Source organism: Nothobranchius furzeri, chromosome 11 (assembly GCF_043380555.1).
Source record: "Nothobranchius furzeri strain GRZ-AD chromosome 11, NfurGRZ-RIMD1, whole genome shotgun sequence".
NCBI classification, from domain to species: domain Eukaryota; kingdom Metazoa; phylum Chordata; class Actinopteri; order Cyprinodontiformes; family Nothobranchiidae; genus Nothobranchius; species Nothobranchius furzeri.
This window is the reverse complement of record NC_091751.1, coordinates 21,243,868-21,261,783: the sequence shown is the minus strand read 5'-3', so window position 1 is coordinate 21,261,783 and position 17,916 is coordinate 21,243,868. Positions and strand designations below refer to the sequence as shown.

Genomic DNA, 17,916 nt, shown 5'->3' with positions numbered 1-17,916 from the left:
AACCTGAAGAGGGTGCAATAATGATGGATTTAGGTTGAAATTTTAATTTTAAATAAGATGCACTAAAGTGCCAACATAATGACTACAAATGTCTACAGCACTATTAAACTCGTGAAATGCATTAATTGGCAAATGGTTACAGCTTATATTCTCTCTGAGGTATTTGTAATACTACCATACCATACCATACCATTTTATTTATAAAGAGCATTCAACAAGGCATTACAACCAAACACGGCGCTGTACACTAAAAATGTTAGTTACAGAATGAACAAAGTCATTAGAAAGTGTTCACAAGTTTCCCACAAGAAAGGTCAAAATAGTGAACCACCACTGGGTGGACCATCAATTATTAGTGTAATTTTATATGTCATTTCCCTGGTTGGAAAGAATACCTAATGTCAGGACAAAATCATGGTAATGTCAAGGAAATGTCACTGCAAAATGTCACTTAAAGACACGACCTACCAACTTCCCCTCTGGCAAAACTTAAAAGAAAAGTGTTTTGGCGGTAGAGATAAACACGTAGAGACTTTTATTTGACTGATAAAAATAGCCATGGAGTCTGTGAAAAAGCCATAGATGGATACTATCTTGCCTATTGTAGACCAAATTTTTCAAATGGTCTCATTTGAGTTATTTGTGATTGATATGCTAATGGATAGTCTGAGCAAGACCAAGGAAGATCAGCGTCATCTCAAAATAACCCTTCCAGTTATTTCAGTCATCATGGGAACTATTTAATACAGTTGACTTTGTGTTGCACGATTATTTAAATGGAATTGTTTGTTATATTTTGATCCTGTACCTGTTGATGCTTCTCAAACTCCAGTTTAATTGGTGACTTGATGCAGTTGCAGGTGTCCTGGTAGGTCTGTTTGAGGGCCAGGTCCATGAGATGCTTGTGATACGCCCCAGCCAGGTTTCCACAGGTGAAGATGATCACATTGGCCAGGATCTGCCATGCACAACATCACAACGTCACACAGTGTCAGGAAGTGACTCACCTTTCACTTGAGTGTGTCTTCTTAAAACCAGAGGAAAACACACATTTCCTCCAAGCTTTTCCACCCTATGTCATTCTAAGCCTCTTCATGAGATCATCCTTGCTCTTGTTTCCAAAGATTATGAGGATCCATGAGTAAGTTTTATGGTTGGTGTGTTATTCCACTTGTGCGTTTATGTGAGGCTGAAAGGAGGTGCTGTTTACTTCGCCGGCTGATTACAAAGGGACTGTGTGTGTGTGTGTGAAATCCATGAAATGCTAAATCAATTCTTGTTTACATCATTCCTCATCCAACATGATTTGCTGTATTCATTTAGTCTTTCAGATTTCATTTTTTAAAATCTTGGTTTTTGTTGAGACTTTCTTAGTGTCACAGTATAAAGAGTCCATTCAGTCGTCCATTTTTAACAGGTTGAGCTCAATGTGCTGTGTCACAATAAATATAGAAAACGTTTGCTCAAATCCATCAAAATGGTGGTGCAGTATCGCGTTCAGTGGTGAAACCTGCGGCTCTGGAGCCACAAGTGGTTCTTTGGCTGGAAATGATAAAAAAAATTTACTGGTGTTTATAAATATATAATAAAAAATGCAGGTTTCAGCAGCTTTTCAGTTTTTTCATGGACTTATTTCAAAGCAGCAGTAATTCTTTTAGATGCATTGATTAATTTTAAAATCATGTTCTACAGTTATCAACATTCCATTAAAGCGTTTATTTATCGCAATATTACTGTAAACATAATAATAGAAAAAAATTAGCCATTGCTTCTTCCTGCTCCATTTTTGAACACCTTTTGTTTAGATTTACAAACAATTTTATGATAAATTTTATATTTTTTGTATTTTTTTGGGTATTTGTTGAAATTTTATTTGTTGGAAATGAAAGAAAAAAGAAACAGATTAAAAACAATTTCTGACTGCAGAAAACAGTCAGAATTATGGTTTTATTTCAGATTTCTGAGAAAAAATATAATCTTTTTGTTCAATGGCCCTAATCCTCTTCTTTAGAAATCAGAAATCATTTTTTAAAAGCACCTGTAACAGTTTTAATCAGGTTGACAGAGGGGAACAACAGTTTTAAAGGTGGCAGACTCCTGTTATAGAACAATCTCACCTGGTCTGCCGTTAACAGGCCTAACCTTTACACTTTGCTCGTGAATATCATCTCACACATGCAGCATCTGGAAAATGAGGATTTGAACAGCATGGTTGACCTGTGCAGGTAACACATTGGATGATAGATAAATACCTGCCAGATTAGAGGTTCCAGTTCTGTGACAGTGGAGGTCAGGCAGATGCTGAGGGTGATGGTGTGTGAGAGGCAGGTTATACCGCTGGCAGTGACAGCCCATTTCATGGAGAAGGGCAGCATGGTGTAGACAACAAAAACAATGAACAGGAAGAACGACACCTGCAAACAAAACAGAAAAAGTACCATTGCTGAATTTATGATGTGAGGTTTTATGTAAAAAAGGCGGGCTGAAGGATTTGTCAGAGGAGCTTGGATCTGTGATTTTATTAGGCGTTATTCATTTAAAATGATGTTTGTGATCTTGGAGGAGTGTTGTACAGAGCAAAGGGTGGGTGAGGACAGATCCCTGTGGTACACCGCCTAGTACCATGCAACTCCTGACTTCACATTTAAAGTGAAAGTCAAGTTCTTTGACCTGGAAATTCTGTTACTCCAAACAGGAGAAGAGAAATAAACAGATGGGGACTTTTTTCTACTGAAACATGACCAATAAGCAATCATTCACATGTAAAAATACTGACAATTAACGGGCCAGTGTCGGCTTGCTTTTAGGCACCCCCAGTGTTCGTTTGTAGAACTGAAAGCAAAACCCATCTCCTTGTTTGTGTTTTTAACACCTTAATCTAACATCTGAAATTTCTCCCCAGCTTTCCTTAGCATCTACAGTGATGACATCACTAATGGGCCATTCCCATCTGTACCGGGTCGGCCCGGGCCGGGTAGCCCCAGTCGGCCCCAGCCTGGCCCGGATGATTCCACACATCCTTGCCTTAAGCCCATGTGGGCTGATTCTACCCACCAATCAGAGGCTTGCTCTAATGGAAGGTGTGACTTTGCTGTCAGCAGTGGGTGTGTTGGCCCTGGTCGGCCTGAAGCAGACCCCCTCGAGAAGAGGGCTGAGAATGAGCCTTGGTTGGCCGGGAAAATACCAGGCCACCCAGATATGTAAACAACCTACGCTACCCGGCCCGGGCCGACCCGGTACAGGTGGGAATGGCCCAATAATCAAACAGATCAGCTGTGTTCACCATCAAAAACAGCGGTTCCCAAATTTATTTAGCCACACCCCCCCTTCTATGTCCCGACCATATTGACACCCCCCCCCCCCCCAGCCCCCAGATCAGGGCATGGCTATATATATATATATATATATATATATATATATGTATATATATATATATATATATATATATATATATATATATATATAGCCATGCCCTGATGTGGTCACGTGTGCACCCGTGAGCCGTGGTTCTGCTGGAACGCGTGTGACCTCTGACAGACGCACTCTGACCTTCAGATCTTCAGCGTGCTGTTAATAGCCTGACACGTTTAGAATGCTGTCCCACAGTCAGTGAGCTACTATAATAATATAAAAATGCGAAAATGCTCAGATGGGAATCATTTCTTGATTTATTTTGTTACATCCACAATGTTCTGTGTGTGAGGTTTACAATGTCAGAACACCTGCATGAGACAGGTGTTAATTACAATCTGCCAGAATGACTCACCACCTTCAGATTCCTCCAACATGTTAAAAATGATCAAATATGGAACATATCGGCGTGCGCAGGCCAGAGTGCTGAAGCTCAGTGCATTGTTATTATGAAGCTAGGGCACATGCAGAGGACACACACACACACACACACACACACACACACACACACACACACACAAGCAAAATATACTTGTTTTCAATTGCATTTATTGGGCCCACTTACTTTTTCTTAGGCCCACCCACAGATGAGTTTCTACGCTAATGGTGACATATGACAGACTTCTCTGAGCTCCGCGGCCATTACACTTTTCACCTCGCGCACCCCCTAGCGGCAGCTCTCGCACCCCCAGGGGTGCGCGCACCACACTTAGGGAATCCCTGATCTAAAACATGCAGGAAACGTGCTGGAAGCAGATTGCAGCGCCAGGTATGACAGCTCAATGTTTTCTTAGTCCCAACAGGTGCCGGCCCGCCAGTCTGAAGTTGCAAGTGGAATATTCTGGCCATGGGGGGTGGTAGGGGTTGGGTGGCCTTTCACCAACCCTATAAAGGGTAATTTTATCACATACTGGCTCAAGAAAATGATTTAAAAACATAACAAAGTTGCTAAGTATCCCTTTAACTGCAACTGGTTGCAAAACTGTGCTTCCAAAAAGCCATTCTTCTCTAGCGCCGACAAATGCAAAACACCAAGAGTGCCTGGAATTTTTTAAAGGTTTCAAGTAGATCAGCAAAAGCCCTCCATCTGGATCACTAATGGACGGTTAAACCTTTCTGACTGGAAAAACACATCATAAGCTGATTTTTTTCAACACTTTGAAACAAAACGTTTACAGGAAATGCCTGCTTGATAATGAGCCCTGTACTCCCAGGGCATGCAATAGTACCCAAATATAGATTTAAAGATGAAACTCAGTAAACCTTTGGATGATGCATGTTTCTCTGATGTAAATAGAGAGCACAGATGTGGGCAGCCAGCTGTCCCACACAAAACCATCCATCACCCAAATGCTGATCCTGTTATAACTTATAGGAACTGAGTGGGCTGCTGCTCTCTGTTTATTCATTTGTTTGTTTGATTTTTTTTTATTAATTGGACTGAAAGTTTGATCTTATAAATAAACACTACCAGACTATAATACTGTGCATGATGAGGGTGACGGTGTGTGCACATTCCGGTGTGCGTTTCTTAATGATAGCCTCTGTCTTCGCCTCCTGCTCCGTCCATGTCCACTTCCTCGCCTTTCTGTCCGGCGCTTCCTGTTGTGGTGGTGACCATCACGGATTCTGCAGACTCCAGGTGAACTGTGACCTCCACTTCCTGTTTTCTTTCAGATTCAGAGAGTCGGACTGCCAACAGGAAAAGATGCGATTGCCTCCCAAACCCTTGCATGTCTAAGTATTAAAACATCAGCGTCTTGTTTCCAGTATTTTCCTCCAACCAGAGAAAAGTCAAGTCGGTGCACCTGAATCCTGCAGAGACGTTGACGTGTGGGGCTTCATCAGAGTAGGAACATTAGATGTAAGTGATTGTTTGCTTGACCCAGTTCCTTCTAAAAGAAGATCTGAACACTGAGAACAGAAAGAGATGTTTTGAGTTGGCTCCGACCTTCTGTTGCCAAGGGAACCAAAAGCGAGAAAGATGCTGACACCTTGGTGGTTGCTGTATTTTGGAGGTGTGCTTTTTTCATCGCTTCCAAATACTTACTCAGATTACACCCTGCCTCAAAGAAAGACTCAGCACCAGGGTCACTTGGAGTGTGTGACATCTGCTCTGTTTGGATGGTGGGGGGTAGAGAGAGACCGCACTCCAACCTCAGTCCTCACACACTCAGTCATCATCCCTCTCAGATTACTTTTGTTCACTGTCTTGTTTGCAGCGAGTAGCCCCTGCTCTGTGCTCCAGACGAAGCAGAGCACACTCACCTCCATCCAATCATAAACACGCATGGATGCTGAGATGCCTCTCTCTGCTCACTCAAACCCTCATGAGCTTTTCTGGAAAGAAGCTTGTGGTGTTTACAAATATTCAAAGGAAAGTGTGATTGTGTGTTGATTTTGAAGGGTATCAGGTGTGGAAGTGACGGTTGATCTGCACCTAGAGGCAGACATGCCTGGGGGGGGGGGGGGGGGCTGGCCCTCTGGATGGGGTCAAGAGTAGATGGCTGCAAGAATAAGCAGTGTTGCTTTCTTTTTCCCCATTTCAAGGTATTGTTTTTTCTTCCAGACCTTCTCTGTTATTAGCTCAACGTGCTCCATCACACACACGCTGTTCTCTGAGTAATCACAATCAATTCAGCCCACTGAGAGCAGGATGTATTTCCACTGTTCTCCTTTCCCTGGATTTCTGCTCTGCTGCAGGTTCCTCTTCTGCTCTTCAGTCAATATTTATTTTCTTTTTACCTTTTAGGTCTGTTTAGTAACTAAAAGTCGAATCAGAAAAAAACACCACTTTGACTTAACTTTTATTCTTTTTATTAGTTTTACAGGACTTACAGTTTGTTATGATTATTTCCTGGATCCCTTTTTCCTATTGTTCCTAAAAGTCAGAGGACTTTCGGGTTGTGATAAGTGTTGGAGGTACTTATAATCCTCACATGATGCGGTAGCTCGCGCATGAACAGGAAATTCAAAGCAGCACGCAAACCCCCACCTGTGTTGGTGGACAGATACGTAAGTGGAGGAGTCATGGGAGCAGAATGGAGGGATTAGTATTGCAGAATAATTTTTGCCCTCACAGGTGGCTGATGATAAAAATATCCCCACCCCTGATGGGGGGAGCGATGGAGTGATTGGAAAGGCAAAAGAGGAGCGAGGAAATTTGGACAGGTGGGGCTGAGACTTTAGGGGAGAAGAAGACTTAGACAGGTGGGGAAGTGGGAGTTATGGCTGGAAAATTGGAATTAATGAATAAGGGGAGGCAGCGCTGCAGATGAGGGGAAAAGGAGAGAGAGAGAGAGAGAGAGAGAGAGAGAGAGAGAGAGAGAGAGAGAGAGAGAGAGAGTCGGGCAGCAAACTAGTGTCTGCTGATCTGCTCACCTCCAGTTCTCATCAGACCTCATTAACACACAGAATTAATTCTGCACACACACACACACACACACACACACACACACACACACACACACACACACACACACACACACACACACACACACACACACACACACACACACACAGATGGATCTCTTCCTGGGCCTCTGAAAAACTCATCAGCATATAAAACGCGAACAGCTCATCATCCTGAATGTTCTTCCTCACGTGTTTATTTACTGTTTGGTTCCACGCATCCTTGAGGAAATGAGCAGTGTTTTGTGACGGATGGTGTGGATTTAATGTCCTATGTTCTGGTTTGGTGCTGATTATCTCAGCACCCGGAGGCTGCAGACTCCGTTGGGTCTGGTTATTGTGTGAAAGACACCCGCTCCCCAAAAACATTTAAATGATGAACTTTTAGTGTCCGCAGCTCCCAGTTTTACCACGTTTTGTTGCTGCTGGAGTGAGTTGTCTTTTGTTTGTTTAACTGAGACTTTTTCCACGTGCATTTGTTTTTATGTTTATGTTTATGTTTATTTATTTAGCAGACACTTTTATCCAAAGCGACTTACAGTTTATAACCTATAGGGCATGTTGTGATCTGTGGGGGAAACCGGAGTACCCGGAGGAAACCCACGCATGCATGGGGAGAACACGCAACTCCACGCAGCAAGGCAACAGCCGAGTTTTGAACCTGCGACCTTCATGCTGCGAGGCAACAATGCTAACAACTGCGCCACCATGCAGCTTGGGCTGCATGGTGGCGCATTTTAAATGAGACATTTTCTCTGGTTCACTTTTGATTTCATACTGAAGCGTCATAGGAAAGGAACGCTACATGAGGAAGAGACACTGGTTAGACGTTGGCTGAAATTGGTGTTTTATCAGCTCGAGTGTGACAAATGCAAGAAAAAAAAAACTGGTAAAAAGGTGTGTTCAAATAAAAATTATGTTTTTTGTCTGTATTTAAGAATTTCAGCTCAACCACCAAAGCAGAAACAAATGAGGAGATTTCTTCATCCCATAACTATTCTCAACATTTTACGTTCATTTTCCTCCCATTTGTCTTTGATCTCCAAACAGGTGAAAATAAAAAGACAAACATTATCTGAGCCGTGCCTGCATATGTGGCGAATACGACCTTGTAGCAGGTGCAGCAAAAATGTTTTACTTCACCTGATTTAATCTTACTTCAATTTATAATTGTATCTATGTTATGTTAAAGTATGGACAACTGCTTTGTCTGAAATAAAAGTTTGATTGATTAATTTAACAAGGTTCAGAAACAATATCCTGGTAAGTTTGATTAGTGGGGCACATTCATGGTCCTCAGTGACCATCTTGCATGTTTTAGATGGCCGTCTGCCCCAACACACTAGATTTAAGTCAACTGACTCTTCTTGAATTTGAGGACCTCCTGATTAATTTATTCAACCAGTGATGTGTCCGGGGGTGGGGGTGTGCAAAAAGGCTGGCCACACCACACCAAAAACATAAAATCTAAGAAATATAAACCATAAAATATCAAATGTAAAATGTGATTTGGAAGTTTATTTTAATTTTTTTATGTTTTAGTGTTTTCAGCATTGAACTGAGCTGGGTTCATTCTCCAAAACCCATTTGAATTTCAGATAATGGGACCATTGAGTTCAAACAAAACAACAAACCAGGCCAGATATTTCATTTCTTGTTGATGTTTTTCATTGATATTTTTCTTTTCCCCCCTCATTAATATTAGGTTTTAAAGCTCTCCTATTTCTCCTGGTAGTTGAAAAATATTAAAATAATTACAAATTAACAAAAAGTTCAAATGCACTAAAATGCCTGCGAATGACATGTACTTCATTCAAAGTACGCCGTTCTCTCTTTTCTAAAATAATCCTGACTTTAAAATGTCAGAGAAAGCCCCAAATTTTATTATAATAAATCTGTTTATATGCATTTGTTCATGGAAGAATGTCATAGATAATTATTTATAGAAGTGCACCATTGGTATTGTGCTATGATTTTATTTTGGTTTATAGTAGCCAATTAGATTTTGATTAATGGTTTGTTATTTAGTAAATACAATTAATATTTTTCTAAGTTATTAGCTGTTTACATGTGCCACCCCTGTCTAAATTTATGCCCCTACCTGGCCACCCCAAAAATACATTTCTAGACACGCCACTGAATTCAACAACTGAACATGCAGTAACGTGGCCCTCCATTACAAGAACTGGAGAATGAAACACTTCACAAGTTTCTTGCTCCTCCCTCCTACTGGTTGAAAGCAGAATCATAACTGTCGTACACAATCCTGCCACTGCCTGCTGTACGCGCTAACGCTAACAAAGAGCTAACGCTGACCAACACACTCTCACTCCCAAGGGCGTCAAAAACAAACGCTTGGTCAGCCACCCTCCACCCCTGAAGCCAAAAGTGCCCTTTTTCGTTACTTATGTGCAAAATTCCCTTTTCTAACTGCAGATCCCAATGCAGCGGAAAACTGACGTGATGGGATATCCGCTGATGCGGCACCGAACCAGCTCATTTAACCGCACCTAAACCTTAACGTTTTGCTATTTATAACTTTCCCCTCTCCCATATCCTAACCATAACCTTCTTGCTACCTAAAACCTTACTGATCAAGCGTTTGTTTCCCATGCATTCTGACTGTGAATGTTCGTATTTGCCGCCCAAGGGGAACGTTAGAACATACCATCTGGCGAGGGGGAGGTTACACATACCCTCTACTTTTAACCTCCACCGTGGTAGTTGAAACCTCCCCCTCGCGTTGGCTCGGTCCAAACTCGACCAATGACGAGGCGGCTCCCGCCGTTCACTTCATAGAGCCGGCTTTTAGAGCGATCGACACATCACTAACGTGTTCGCTAGTGAGATGGTTAAGGTTAGGATAGGGGTGAGGGGAAGGTTAAAAAAGAGGACAAGGTTAGGGTGAGGTACAATGAGCTTGTTTGGTGCCCTGGCTGTGGACATCCCATCGCGTCAGTGTAACGCTGCATTGGGATCTGCAGTCAGAAAAGGGAAAAAACCCTTTTCGCACATAAGTGACGGAAAAGGGCACTTTTGGCGTCTGGGGTCTGAGGCGGAGGGTGGCTGACTATGCGTTTGTTTTTGACGCGCTGGGAGTGAGAATGTGTTGCGCTGACACAAGCCAACAAATACTAAAATAAACCACAAAGTAAAACCATTCAAACTGTTGGACAAAAAATTAAATCGTAACTTACAAGTCCAGTAGCAACAAAGCAAGGTCACCATCAGTCATTTATTTATAGCCTCCTTCAGCTCCCTCAAACCGCGCCGATGTTCACTTTGGTTTGAGTTCTTTGACAACCAATTTATTTATTTATTTTTCATTTTTAGTTAAAACTCCACCTTATATTCATAGCTACTATGATAGATTATTAAGAGGCATGAATAAAATGTTCTAAGCAAATTTGTTTTCCAATTTTTCTACAGCAGCTATAAAGTAGAAAGTGTGACTTTTCACAGTAACAAGACTAAGCTAAAATTCTAAAGATAACAGCGTTCTATTGAGTGTTTCAAAACGTCTCTACAATGCATCATGTACCTTTAACTTTAACTTGTCAAAAGAGCAGGAAAACCACAGCTGTGGGTCAAAACGGGTCGCCTGTAAAACGTTCGGTCCTGATCATGTACTGGTTTGCTGGGACAGTTAGTGGAACAGATTCAGTGTGAACATTTGCTTCAGTGCTGCTTTTCATTCAGCACCAAGTGAAACATAACTGCTGTGATAAAGGCCACCATAAACCCAACTAACAATCGTTACACACTTGACATAAACTCTATTTGTCCAGCTGTCCTGCGGCAGGCTGCAAGGGTTTGGTCTTTGTCCAGTCTGATTTTGACACGGACTGGCAGGCGGTCCTTTACTGCTCTCACACATCGAGACAGGAAGTCATGCAAACCCAAGAGCACAAAATTTTAAAGCCCCAAACGAAACCACGTAAAGTCTGATTCTTCTAACCCTGATTTGAAAGTTGTATAAATGTATTTCCTCTCACCCCGAATGTCTGACAGTAGGACTCTTAGTGTGTTTGGGGTCACTGGCAGAGAGACAACCTGCAACAACAAATCCCAAAGTTGAATAAAAATCTACGTGGCTGATGTCACTGGGGACAAAATGTTGGAGAAATCACCCAAAAAATAAAATCTTCTATGCAAGAAATAGTGGAAGTAACCTGCAGCAGCAAAGATGCTTCGCTGTTTCTGACGCCTACTACACTTGTCGATGCAGATAGGATAAAAACAGCCTGTAGGCTAAACACTTACTCATGCAGTCCTAACCAACGAAAACAAATCAACTCAAAGGTTTCTACCTGGTCCCACGGACTGAGTTTGCCCCCCGAGAACATGAACAGGTAGCCCATGGTCACCAAACAGGCCCATATGAGCAGAGAGAAGAGGCGCAACATCCGCTTGAAGACAGACTCGATGCAGACGAGGATGAAGATGGAGAGGAAGAGGAAGAGAGCAGTGGGCACTGTGATCAGGAATGCCAAGTGATCCTCTGTGTTCTGAAAACAGAGAAAAAAAAAGGCTTTAACTTCTCCGTATGCAGCAGGTTGGTGTCGTAAAGCTGTTCATTTGAGGACATTTGCTCCCGGAAAGGATAAAATGATTCTCCACAGTCCACACACACACACACACACACACACACACACACACACACACACACACACACACACACACACACACACACACACACACACACACACACACACACACACTCACACACACACACACACACACACACACACACACACACACACACACACACACACACACACACTCACACACACACACACACACACACACACACACACACACACACACACACACACACACACACTCACACACACACACACACACACACACACACACACACACACACACACACACACACACACACAAACACACAAAAGGATCAAATTTCCTCCTTGAATCGATGGCTTTAGTATTTAAAGGTGGAAACTTCATCAGTTTGACCCCGTTGGGCTGATTCTGCACTAATGAAGCCCACATAAAGTCTAATTAAGCACCTGCTTCATAATTATGTTAACGAAACTACAGAGGAAGACCAACAGGAAGTGTAGATTTTTAAAGCTGCCTCTTAGAAGTAGCAATCATGCTAAGAGCTGTAATTAAGTTATTAACTTTAAATGGACCCAGACATCTGTAGGTGTAGATAATTATATAATAAAGCTCTCTTGTCCTTCAGGAACGATTTTACAAATTAATAATGAATCAACTGAACATAACCCCCTTCCTTTCACTCTGAACTCTTTACCCCGGTTAGAAGTCAGGATATGACATTTCAGATTTCACGGCTTGTAGAGTTTGTTATTGTGTGTTTCTCGCCTCGTTTTGAAGCGATCGTGTGCTTTTTGTGACACAGAAAAACAGAATAAACCCCAGATATAACTCAGCTCCTGTGTCAGTTTTATTCACATGGATCTTTTGTAGCAGTCGGGGCTGTAACAAAGTGCTTCACAGCAGCGACGCAGGAGCACAAGTAATTAAATAAAACTATAAATACACCAAAACATGAAGAAGTCAAAGACCAGAGAGTAGAAGTGGGTCTTTAAGAGTTTTTTGAAACAACCAAGGTTCTGAGCAGATTCAAAGATGAGGTGTGAGACGTCATTCTGGATCAGTTTTTGTCTCGTTGCTTAAAATTCTCATCACATATCGATGGCCACCAGCAAATTAAACGTTTTGTCAAAAATGAACACTTTTAATCACCTCTGAAATGTACAATCCTGGAAAACCCTAGTCTGACATCCTGTTCTTAAGGATTGTATCATGATCCATTCATCTAACTAGCCCCTGAACATACCTATGTACACAAATGGCGTGTTCCCAGCTCAGGACAGCTGAACAGGAAGGGAAGTCCGAGCCGGGCTGCCTCGTGTAACGTGGAATGTTTACAGATTTCATTTAAGAAAGAAAGAAAACGACCTTTTATATATCGCCTCTCATGATAAAAATCACAAGGTGCTTCACAAGAACAAAAACTTTAAGATATATTTATTCCAATTATTAAAACATATGGTTTAAATGATAAAAAATGTGTTATTAAAAATGGGGGGAAAGAGAAAATGAATAGAAAAGAGGGAAATCAGTGGAGCTGGTAAAGGAGCAGAATAATGAGAGGGTGAGAAGGTCACGCAAAAGCCAGCTTGAACAGGTCAGTTTACAGCTGTTAGGGCAACACATTCTCACACCCGAAGGGTCAAAAACTGACGATGGGTGCCAGAGCGTCGAGTTCCGACACCCGCGGTAAAATGCACGTTTCACCGACAGTTAACCTCTGACCTCTTGCTATTTAACCCACCCCTCACCCCCATCCTAACCTTAACCCTGTTTCTCATTCTAAACTTCCCGTTAGCCGTGTTGGAGAGGGACGTCACAACAAGGAACACAGTTTTGCATGTTCAAGGGGTTTAAGGTTAGGATGGGGGTGAGGGGAAAGTTACGCCGGGGACACACCGGTCGCGGAAGCGCCGCGAAAATGGGGCCGCCTTCAGTCGGCGCCCTTGTTAAGTTATTCTATAGGCCACATGGGCCGCCGAAGCGACGCGAATCGCCTCGCGCCGGTGCTCCAGCCCTCGCCGTGCAGCGATCATTTCGGCGTCGGCTCTATTTTTTTGCGAGCCGCGGGTGAATCGCATCAATTCTGGAAGGAAGTCAAACCTAAACATAAGAGGCAGGCCGGTAAATTTAACAAAATAAAGCATTTCAAAATAAAATTCCGCAATAGTCAAATGTGTTCGTAATCAGACACTGCAGAAAAACCACACGAACACACACACACACATACACACACATCGAACTTGTGTGCGTGTGTGACCGCGTGAAGGGGGGAGTGGTTTGGGGTGTCTTTTCACCGGAGCAAACAGGACAGAGGCAGAAAGTCTGAGGCAAGCAGTTAAGATGGATGACTTTAAATTAATTATGGAAGTTGAGAAACACAAGGAGCTGTACGACCCCCGAAAAACATGATTATTTACGTAAGAAACTGCTAGGATACAGCTGCAGAATTGGAGCGGGTTCCAAGAGATTCAACTGGCAGAAACAACTCATACCATAGGTTCACACGCTCACGCACACACACACACACACACACACACACACACACACACACACACACACACACACACACACACACACACAAACGTAGAGGAAAAGAGCTGAGAAAAGGCAGAGAGGAAATGGAGGACACCAAGTGTTTAAAAGAAAAACTACAGCTGAGCCGAGGCGCGCCTCGACTGGGACGTGTCTGATCTGAACTGAGGAGCGGCGAGCAGTGGCCGAATTTCGTGAGCGATTCGCTTCTCGGCGCTTCCGCGGCCGGTGTTTCCGCGGCGTTAAATAGCAATGTCAGAGTTTGGTGAAATCTCTGTTTTCCTGTGGCATTCGGAAACCGACGCTTGGCCACCCATCGTCAGTTTTCAATGCTTCGGGTGTGACAATGTGTTGGTTAAGGAGTTGTTTAACGTGTTCTGTTTAGAGTCTGGTTATACACTTGTTGGGAAACATTTAAGTGATGGACCTGTTGTCTGTTGAAAGCAGCCTGTCCTCTATTGGCTGGCAGAGCTGTCTGCTGGTGTGCTGCCTTGGTAACGTGTATGTGTGTGGGGGTTGGGAGTTGTGCAAGTCTGAGGAGGTTCGGCTTGGGTTCTAAAAATTTTGACCTGGATGAGGATTTTCCTAGGTTGTTGGTGGCTTGGAGCCGCTGAGATTTTAAAGTTAAGAATAAACCAAGAAAGCGAAAAACAGCCTAGTTTGTCACCATAAAAACACAACACTGTATTAGCTAACAAACTCAATTATCATACGTTACATAAATGCATTAAGTTGGGATTTATGGCAGAAAATGTTATGGCGTGGTGGTGGCATGGGTGGACTCTGTGGAAGAAGGGGCGTTGAATTCAAAAAGAACCTTGCTAGAATGACAAGAAAAGCATTTCTAATTCCACATTTAATGAGGACGGCTATGTAGTTCCAGAGGTAGCATGGCGAACCACCCTATTTATGTTCTGGCAATGACCCGTAGAAACAACCCAGCCCTGGGGCGACATCTCTAATGGTCTTTCAGACTGTGTCCACACGCAACTGGACAGTGCCAGAGCGAATCAGAGCAATGAACATCATGACAAATGAATCAATACAACAATCAGTCAATGTCTGTCCTTTTTCAAAATTCACAAGTACCTCCAACTGCTCATGTGTTTTTCCTGAGCCGACTCTGTCTAGTTTTTCTCCTTTGTAGCTCTGGTGCTAAGCCCGCTCTCTACAAACGCAGAGTGCTGTGATTGGCTCAACCTAACATGGTCTGAGCCAATGGTAGACCTGCTGAGGCTACAATGGAGCATGGCTAGACTGACCTGCTATTGTTTGTCTAGTTTTCTAGGCTAAAGGTTAGAAGAAGCAGCAGCAAAGGCACAATCACCTCTGCTCTTTAATTGGGTACAACAAGGAGCCCCTGATGATTTGGCTTTATGATTTCTAGATCATGTGCAAGCACGTAGATGTTCTGGAGATAGGACGGGGTCAGACCATGAAGAGTGTTGAACACAAGCAACCAGAGCTTGTAGCAAATCCTGGACTGGACTTAGGACACAGCGGTGTAATGCTTCCATGTTTTCTTGAACCTTGGATTTACATTAAGTATTTAAAATAGTAAACAAAAATATTTCTATGATAAAGCCAAAGTTTGCAGTATAAGTTGTACTTTGTTTTTGTGCCTATTTTTGAGTCTTTTTTTCACACGACGGGTTTAAAAGTTCTGATACTAGTTAGTTGTTTACTTGCTGGTGGCAAATAATTCCATTTCTGAGGTCCTTTAAATGAGGAAGTAAATGTCCAAAGGATGTTTGACATCTCACTGAATTGCTGTCTCTATTTACAGTCTGGGGCGTTGAAATCTTCATGACCTCCTCAGGGACGAGGCTGTTAACACACTCAGAAGTCCGTTTTTAAAAGACAAATTTAAAGTAGCGTCAAAGATTTTTGCAGAATCTTACAGTGATGCAAGAAATCGCAATGATCAACGTGTGTTGTGATGAAAGCGTGGAAGATTTTTTTCAAAGTAATTGAAAATGAAGCTTTTAGGAGAGACTTGTTAAAAAAGCTTAAAGGGCCATTATGGAAGTTTGACAGCCAAAACATGTACAGAAATAATAAATATCTTCTTCATACATTCTCCTGCAATGCCCTGGTCCTGTAGAATGAGCCCTGGCATTTTTACTGTGATTGCCTGTTTTTCTGTAAAATCACAGAAAAAGAGAGATGCTTGGGTCGAGCAGGCTGCTTCATGCGCGTTCACGCTCAGGCACATAGCCCGTAGCATTAGCTATCCGTAGCTTTAGTTGTTGTCGCTGTTCCTAACGCCTAGTGACAAAGCTAGCTACATTTCTGAGGACCCTTAGCTACTTTCTTCTAGATATTTCCTGCAAATTAGCAACAAAATAGCCGTTTTCGCTCTGGACCATTCTTTGAATGTTGTTTTAGCTGTCATCAAGGATATAAATATTACAGATACCAAATATGTCAGTGGTGGTTTAGCTCACCTAGTTAGATGATGGACTCTTGTGCAGGAGACCCAGGTTTGATTCTGGATGTGAACATAGTTAATTTAGAGTTTCTTTTTTACATTAATGGTATATTTTTTTTACAGTAAAATGCCCAAATTTTTATTTGAGACTCGCCGAACGGCATTGAATTCACAGATAAAAAAGATGTGGGTTCAACTTTCATTTTGGAACAATTTTTCAAGCAAGGGAAGGGAATGATCTGAGCATGCAGGAGGACTGACCCATCATAAACCTTTGTTGGCTGTGCTGAAGAGAAAGGTACAGAATCAAATTATTTAATTAATTAGCTGCAGGTTCTCCTGTCCTCTGTCCTCTGGGCCACACACACACACACACACACACACACACACACACACACACACACACACACACACACACACACACACACACACACAAGGGACTGTCTCAGCTGTTATTTTCGTTAAGGAGTGTGCACGTACAGCATCCGCGCCTCGTGCACGAGCCTACTATTGAAGCTGCCGTTACGCTTTTGGCCTAAGGAGGCAATCGCGAGCATAAAAATTCAAAACTCCATAAAGTCCCTTTAACGATCACGGCTTCAATCGCAATAAAAAGCAAGTTATGCCCAAGATAAACGGAAGTCCTTGGCATTGCACAGACTGCCCCATACCCCCTTTATGCCGCCATTGCTTAATCTTTTATAAAAAGTGCATGATTGCACCACATTACTGCCTCTGTCTGACCACTTATAAACAACCTAAGGGTCACTGATGTCGCCACGGCGTTGCGGCAAATTGACTGAATGGTTTTGTAAAAACGGCAACTGATAGTTTATCAGACATCCAAAAAGTGTTCACAATCTCAAGCTTTAATTACATCTAAACAGATGTGTTAAAAAAGAGTTGTTGTGACGATACTGGACCTAATAAACGTAAACAGTTTTTTGTACCAGGTTGTAAATGTGTTTATTCTGCTGTGAAGTTAGAAGAAACCAGCTCCAAATGGATGTCACTTCCGCGTTGGCTAAAGCTTGTGTCAGGCCCGTTGGTGACATCGCCCCATAAACCACTTTTGTTGTCACAGCTTTAGCATCTGAGATAATGTCAGTTAAGTTTGCCATTATACCTCCTGAAACTCCAGCCCTATGCTATTTGTTTCTTCTGCAGGGACCATAACTGCTGGAGTCCATCAGCTTCCTGTAGACTCCAGACCAGCTATGGATCATGAAGAGACATTTAACAACGTTAGTGGGTCTGCCTCCTTTCAATTAAATAACCTGACTAGAAGGGATAACAAGAAGCAGGGGAGGAGTTTAACCCTCTGGAGGCAGGCGTTGTGGATTTGCAACACTGAAACCTACCTACCTGGCTACTCCATGTACGTATTCCATGAGCATTTTTTAACTTAGAATACCCCCGAAGGACTTAGTTGTTCGTCATCTTATCAAAACTTATTTAGAGCCTGAGAGGGTTAACTTTTACAGGATAACAGAAGAAGAACCATCACTTGAGATTAGTTCTGATTGGTCAGATGAGCTGCTGAT

The 17,916-nt window shown here is 42.5% G+C and overlaps 1 protein-coding gene across 1 annotated transcript in view; it reads right to left on the bottom strand.

The window, feature by feature from the left end:
* The window catches only part of adcy2b (adenylate cyclase 2b (brain)), an 82,480-nt gene that overhangs the window by 54,226 nt on the left and 10,338 nt on the right, over positions 1–17,916 (bottom strand). The window contains exons 2-4 of the mRNA XM_015955655.3: positions 11,133–11,330; positions 2,253–2,414; positions 809–958 (exon numbers count right to left, since the gene is read on the bottom strand). Coding sequence (XP_015811141.3) covers positions 809–958; positions 2,253–2,414; positions 11,133–11,330 — 510 coding nt within the window. The remainder of the gene's footprint in view (positions 1–808; positions 959–2,252; positions 2,415–11,132; positions 11,331–17,916) is intronic.